This window comes from Notothenia rossii (assembly GCF_949606895.1).
Source record: "Notothenia rossii genome assembly, chromosome: 10".
Classification (NCBI taxonomy): domain Eukaryota; kingdom Metazoa; phylum Chordata; class Actinopteri; order Perciformes; family Nototheniidae; genus Notothenia; species Notothenia rossii.
Window position 1 is genome coordinate 15050593 of NC_136908.1, and position 7787 is coordinate 15058379.

Here is a 7787-nt window from a genome sequence, read left to right on the forward strand (position 1 = left end):
GCAGTGCTATAATTAATGTTTGATCCATTTTCAATGTGCCTTTGTTATGTTTTATCAAAAATACACATCACTTAACTGAAAGGAATTTCTAGCTCTCTGTGCTGGCTGCATTTTCTTTTTCAAAAGTAACTGCCTTAATATGGCTGTTGAATTAGATATAAGCTGTTCCTTGTATTGTCCCAAAACCCTGATGTTCAATTAGAAAACATCTACCAAACTATACAGTTCATATGCAGGAAGAAGCACACTGAACATTCTCTGATGAATCAGGTTTATTTGCACCATTTTGTTCTACATTGCAAAAACAATGGACCTGTGTTTTCCAGTATGTATTTTAAATGTTTCATTTATTAGTGTTAAAACCTCTTTACATGAAATAAAGAGCTTCAATGAGGTAGAAGCCACAAGATGCCCTTGATTTTAAATGTCAGGCACAGTGGAATCAAAGAACAGGACTTAGACAAGACGGTTTTATACACACAGCAGGGTAAATCAAACATGTCAAACGATTGCAACCCATAAACCCAGATGTCAAGATTTGGCTCAGTATTCCTGACACTCCCAAAATACATGCAAACAGACACTGAGGAGAGATACACTATTATGTTGTCAATCCTCAGGAATATCTTTCAAATGTACCAACACCACTGAGGAAAATAGCAAAGGGTCCTGCATGCAGTTTATTGCGTCATGATTTCTCCAGTGATAGTTAAAGGGGGACATCTCTGGGTCTTGCATATTCATTTGCACATTCATTGTATCAAACAGTACAGCAGAACAATTTCCCCAAATGATTTTAGCATGAGGGCCAGCTTCCTCCTGCCGAGTGTGTTTACATGCAACGTGTTTCATATAGCTAACATTCTTGTTTATTCTGCATATACTAAAGTTAGAAGAGTATTTTTGGAATATCAGATCTGAAATGCTCATGTGAAAACTAAATGGTGTACATTCAATAGCATGCCATGGCTCTCTAAGCATGTAAACGCACTCGATGTAGGGTTGAGTTGATTATAGAGCTTTTATTCATCTTGGAGAATTATTGTCAAGCTTTAGGTTTATTTTAATCACAACTTGCAGGAAACACATGTTCTGAAGGCAGATATCCTGAGAGAAACAAGTTGGTGTGATCATGTGGAAGTGTCGGTGTGTGTTGTGTCTCCTGTATGTGTTACACCACTGTCCTAAGATTGGACGTTTAAACTCTGCATAATACCCACACAGTGCATACTATGCAACCTGTGAGTGTGGACATGAGTACGCCCTATGAGGTGAACATTTGGCTGGACTGTTGTGTGACACGAATGAAGGTGGTTCTCCTGCTCAGCTCTTTCAGCTTGGCGGCGCCCACGTAGGTGCAGGTGGAGCGGAGACCCCCCAGCACGTCGAGGATGGTGTTGTTCACATCTCCTCTGTAGGGAACCTCCACTGTCCTGCCCTCAGACGCCCTGAGTGGAGCAGAGAGAGGGGGATTGTAGTTAAAACAGTTAATAAACTGAACACATACTGTATGAAAAGTTATTTAAAGGAGAATAAGAATCCTTCATGAACTTCTGATATCAGACTCTTACCTATACTCAGCAACTCCACCCACATATTTCTTCATGGCAGTGTCAGAGCTCATGCCGTAGAAGAGTTTGACTTTCTTGCCGTTTTTCTCGATGACCTCTCCGGTGCACTGGTCATGGCCTGCCAGCATCCCTCCCATCATCACAAAGTCAGCCCCTGCACCTGGGAAGCAAAGGCAGAGAAAACAGGATGTTAGATTTGCAGACTTGTACAGCCCAGTCCTTTCAAAAGAAGGTGTTTAGGTTGAAAACTTACCAAAGGCCTTAGCCACATCTCCCGGGCAACTGCAGCCGCCGTCCTGAATGGAGAAAATACACAGTCATTGCTTTAACACTGAATCACAGGTCTTATATTTTATTATTTTTCTATGGATGCCCTCTAGTGGATGTCATCAACATTTTAACCATGACAGCCTTTAAGCAACAGTTTATTATGGACAATCAATATTGTCATTGTGCTTCAGTAAAGACACTTCTTTGAGTCACTAATATTGACAATTATGACTCAGGCTTTCCTATTGATCTACACTATAATGTAAGGGTCCTTTTTAAAATGTGAGGACACTATTTATTCTCTAATACTTAATAGGCTGTAAAGACAATTCAATTGCCTTACTGTACATGAAAAAAGTTCTCTTTTTAAGATAACTGAATGCAAACAATTTAACTTTTTTGTTTGTGATTTTCATTATTATATCTTCTACATTTTACCCATGTTTTTGCGGCAATGCATCAATAAAAGGCATAACCTGTTGAAGGATTGCATTTCGCATTTTTGTTGGACTGATGCCCGTTTGAAAAAATCCCAGTGTGGTTTACCATTCATAGTTTTAATAACTATACTGTACACGTCAGTAAATCTGGCCATCCCCTTTTATTTGTGTGTGATGTGTTGTGGGACTTACAGAGATAATGTGTCCTTTGAGTCCATGGGCTGAGTCTGCACACTCGATGACAGCACTGAGCTGGGGGTAGCCCACTCCTGTCTTGATCCTGGTCGTGCACACGGACCCTGCAACACACAGTGCACACATTAGAGGAATCCGTGTAGCTGTAACTGTCCCGTCTGTGTTTAATAGATCCTGCTACAGGAACCTGCTCACTTAAAGATAATACGATAAGATGTACATTATTGATCCCAAATTGGGACATTTTGCGTTGCAGCAGCATACAAAAACTAGACTTACAGATACAAGGATAGAGAAGAAAGCAGCTGATTTTAGAGATTCTATGCCTCATATAATCCAGTCATCTAATATGAGCATTTAAATGCCAGGAGATTTGTCAAAATAACGGTATTGAAAATAGAGTTCTTTCTTCTCATTAAAATGTGATTTTATAATGGGTTGCTAAAACCAGTTATGATGTGTTAATAAAGGCTTTTCTACTGACAATGAAACCATTTACTCTATTTAGAACAACCTATCAGTTCCAAATCAAATCAAGCACTGTACAAAAATTCAACCTTTATATTTAAGGCAGATCTTGTTAGTTTTTTGCCCCTCCTTCGCAGTAGTGTCTGTGTGTGTTATTGAGGCCTGTATACTTGTTGGTTTATTTAGAGTCTGCACACTCAGAATATTTCCACACACACTCAGACAGCTGTGCACACCCACCTGGCCCGATACCCACTTTAATGATGTCAGCGCCGGAGAGGATGAGCTCCTCCACCATCTCCCCTGTTACCACGTTACCAGCCTGTGAAGAGAGACAGCATCAGCCCTAAGACTCAATCTCACAGTACGTCCAATAACTGTCAACCAGAGGCTGTTAGGGCTCTCTTACCATGATGGTATGCTTAGGGAACCTTTCTCTGACCGTCTTGACAAACTCCACAAAGTACTCGGAGTAGCCGTTGGCCACATCCAGACAGATGTACTTTATGACGGGGACAGCTTCCAATATGGCACACAGCCTCTCCAGATCTGCAACGCCACTGCCTGAACTGGCGGCTACGTGCTGGGGAGAGAAACAGAAAATTGGGTTTGGGTTTTTAGACCCTTGTGAATTCAAAAGTGTGTAATTTTGATCCTGATACTTATGAGAAACAAACATTGGTGATATTACCTCTATACAATTGGGATTCTTAGCAGCAAAGTTTTTCCAGTCCTCCACAGAGTAGTGCTTATGAATGGCTGTGAAGAGGGTGTGCTAAAGAGAGAAAGGAAGATGGTGAAACAACATCAGAGAATTACGTTTTATTTATTTGTGATGTCACTATGGTTTCCTTGAAGTTTGGTTTTGAACGCAATATATTGAATCATTTTGGCCGAGTACAGAAATCAGTTCAACTTTTCATCGTTATTATACAGTATTTATTTTTGAGGTGTTACAAAAGAATCATTACAAGCAGATGTCTAACTGCTTCTAGGACACCGTTTCTAATTCATGTCTTCTTCCCATGGTTCCCTGCAACATCCTGTTTCATGTATCCTGATTGTACGTCAAAGTGTTAACTCACTTTGCTGAGGACCTGTGCCATCTCAAACGTCCCTGTGGTGTCCATGTTGGCAGCGATGATGGGGATGCCGGTGTACGTCTGCTTAGAGTTGCGGAATGTGAAGGTCCTCTGAAGGTCCACCTGGGGGGAGAAAAGAGTCATTGTGGAGACTTGGTTATGAACAATAATCACCAAAGTGCTTATTCAACAGTTTAATTATATTTGATCATTGCAGATTTTCTGGAGCAGCTAAAGTGGCTCATGTTCCGAGTCTTAACAGGGGGGTTCTGAATCATTTAGATCCAATGGTTAGCTTAGCTATGTAATGTGATAAACTACATGAAACCAACATGACCCTCTGTACCACACTAACTGCTCCTTTTACAGGAACGTATATCTGTCGTGATCACGCAAGTGTTAGCGTTGATTCTGTTCAAAAACATCTGCTATAAATAGATCTCATTCAAGTGAGTTGACCAATGCACGAAGGTGGAGTCTCCATTTACAAAGGTTTTTTTTTTTCGAATTCACAACGAAGAAGTTACACATCTTTTTCCCTCTTACAAATGAAACGTTGAATTCAGAAGCAGTAATATGCACCATTGCGTGTTTGGCTGTGAATTGTCCTGGGACTAAAAGTTAGCTAATGTTACCAAATGGGGGATACATTTTGCTAATGGAAATAACTGAATCTGTGGATTGACTTTGTGACTCTTTTTTGCTTCTTGTGCTAAACTGTTACACTATGAGTTAGCAATCTTGTACATGTAGCTTGTAGCAACAGTGCCCACTACTTGGCTTTTGTACATGCTTTGATCTCAATATTTGAGTCATTATAACACATAATCACTACAGGTTACAGAAGGTCGGATAGATTGTCATTAACTATAATGGAAAGGGATTCAAACTGACTCCATTTGCTTAAATCCAACAGTTTCACAGTGCTGTTAGCTTTTAGTGCCAAGACATTTATCACGCAAAACTACTTCAGCTTTGGGAATAGGCGAACAGTTTGTACTCTGCCCTAACCTTCACGGTGGAATCCTTTTCAGAGCCACAGCTAAAATTAGGCTATAACTCATAATGGTGGGAGGAAGAGCAAAGTGGTGAAAGGAATATTGATGAGAAAGGAGGAGTCATAAAAATCAATCCAGGCTTCTTCCTTTTAATAACTACAATGACTCAGCAGGGTTTTCCTGCCTAGTCGCCAGTAGATCATGACAACAGATCCAATAGACTCAGTTATTCTTAGTATTGATTGAATGATCTCTGATTGAGATTGTAGATGCATATGAACTTGTAATCTTTGCAATTTTTTATTAAACCACAACACCCACGTAATGATTACTGATAAAAAACGAATTAAATATGTCTGTTTCTTTCAACTCCAATGAAGCATTTACAATTCACAGTTGAATTAAAGTTCCAGATTGAAGGAGAAACATTTCAGGTCGGTGGTGGTGCATCCCTGCGTCATTACCGACCATTTTACTATGTGGTCTCGTGTTATTGATGCTGTTTATCTGTTCTCCATACTGTATACCCTCAGGTGGACTTAATGCAGTTATAATTCAAACAAGAGCAGTTCAATGGATGCTTTTGGAGTGAACGGGTCATTAGACTTGGCTTTGGTTTCAGTATGCTGCAATGAAGTCATCATATGTATCTGAAATCATGTTATTTGAGATATTTTCTTTATTATTTAGTGACTGTAGGAAAAGAGGATTTAGTGAAATTTCAATAATTTGGTGAGATATTCAACTTATATGACAAAATGTGCTTCTACTGCAGTCAGTCTTGCTCCAAGTGTTGTGTATTTTCTGTGCTGTTATCTGCATCAGTGTGTTTATCTATATATATATATAAGGTCATCCACAGTGCCAATTCTAGAGTCTGTGGGGGCCCTAGGGGAACATTCACTGGGGGCCCCTCGAACCAGCTTTTCATCACCATGCACAGCGGACAGCAGTTATCCAGATACCTCTGTGGCATATGTGCTGTACACTGTACTATTTTTAAACAGTTTTCTGAGAAGTGTCCTGTGTCTCATGTTGCTTACCAGACCTCAGATTGCCAAATCCCACCCCTTCAGTTCAAGATCTAGTGCCAGCACACATGAACTTAGGTCACTGATATAGTGACACATCGTTATTCGCACAGGCTAGCCTTGTTCTGTGTCACCTTTAAGAAGGTCACTCTGCTCTTACATGCTAATGCAGTGTTGCTTGTTTGCTCACAAAGTACAATGGCAGTGTCCATCTACAGGCTTACACAAGACAAGACAACAAACATATACAATTACAGTGTGCACTTTCCAGCTTCGGTGACACATCCTCTTAAGATCAAATCATGTCATTTTCTCAATTTTCATCTTCAATAATGTTAACACGAGTGCAGAAAACAGGGTAAGAAGGCCCTAAATGCTGCCCCCCCCCCACCATCCTCCCCCCTGTATAAATAGTTAACATATTGCAGTTGCGTCACCCAGCATAGAAGCGTACTTCCTGAATGCAGCACTAAAGGATTACACTGCCCCTGAGAAATACCCCAGTCCTATCAATGAAGTTGATTATAGCTTTTTGGATGATATGATCAGCTCACTAACGGTACCGACCTCTGAGCGACTCTTCAGGCTGCTCCTCTTGGGTCTGAAGAGGACATCCTTAAAGTCCAGCTTGATGTCTGAGTCCACGCGAGGCATCTTGGCAGCCCAGAGCAACGAGGACCAGAGTGAGGTGGAGGAGGATGAGGAGTACAAAGAGGAGACGCTCCTGAGGAAGACTGCTGCAGCAGAGGTGGTGACTGGTCCCAAGCCCCAACCACCAAACCCGAACCTCCAGACGGCCAGCGTATTTATAGCAGTGGGGGGCCCAGCCCAGCCCCGGCCCCCATGGCTTTATTTGGGCCTGGACTCTCTCTCTCTCACCATCTATCTCTCTATCCCCCTCTCGTTCTCCCTCTGCTCCTCCAGCGGCCTCTCTCTCTCCCCCCCTCTCCTCCAGCAGAGTGGCAGGAGCAGCAGTGGACAGGCTGGCTGGCACGCCTGATGCACAGACACTTACACACACACACATGGTAGCACTGCAGTGGGATGTGTGCTGCAGTGCTAAAGGGCACACCTGCTGTCCAGTCGGGGCATTGCTGAATACGCTAATGAAAGGCACCACATAGAGAGGAGGGGGGAATTGTTAATTGTGAATTGTTAATGTTTCTGCTGCTCTGTCATATATTATCTGTTAGTATGACATCAACTATGGATACCAAAGAAAGGAAAATCCTTCAGTCGTTTATTTTAACCATGTAGTTCACCAACAACTGTGACCATTTTGTTGAAAACAGGCTTGTTTTTCACCTCCACTCGCAATTGTATGTGGGAATTCTCCTGCGCACATACAGTATAACTGAAGTAGATTAGGAGACATCTTGCGACCAGCATTTAATATTTTATAATGAAAAATATGTGTATAAACTTAGATTCAGGATTTTTCAACATGGGAGAGGGAGCAGATCTAATCGCTTTTAACTAGTTAAACATTTGTGTTATCATTAAGAAAGGTTCAGTAACCATGTCTCAGGGTGTTTATGTAGTATTTACCTTCAGGTAATCTACAAAGAACAATGATCTACTCTTATTGTATTTGGAATATTATATACGCATATGTGAAACTTGAAACATTCCTAAGTAAAGAATTTCTGTAACAAATACCGAATACAACTCACAAGACGGCACTGAGAAGCCATTATATAATTATTTCAAAATTGTAAATATGTCCATTTGA

The 7787-nt window shown here is 41.1% G+C and overlaps 1 protein-coding gene across 1 annotated transcript; it reads right to left on the reverse strand.

Annotated features, from left to right (window-relative positions):
- Nucleotides 1-328: 328 nt before the first annotated feature.
- On the reverse strand, nucleotides 329-7000 carry gmpr (guanosine monophosphate reductase). Its single transcript, XM_079655521.1, has 9 exons — nucleotides 6623-7000; nucleotides 4030-4149; nucleotides 3636-3719; nucleotides 3354-3527; nucleotides 3185-3266; nucleotides 2474-2580; nucleotides 1825-1867; nucleotides 1572-1731; nucleotides 329-1448 (listed from the first exon to the last, which is right to left on the reverse strand). Exons 1-9 carry the CDS (start codon nucleotides 6707-6709, stop codon nucleotides 1265-1267), a joined length of 1041 nt encoding a protein of 346 aa, XP_079511647.1. The 5' UTR covers nucleotides 6710-7000; the 3' UTR covers nucleotides 329-1264.
- Nucleotides 7001-7787: the final 787 nt, after the last annotated feature.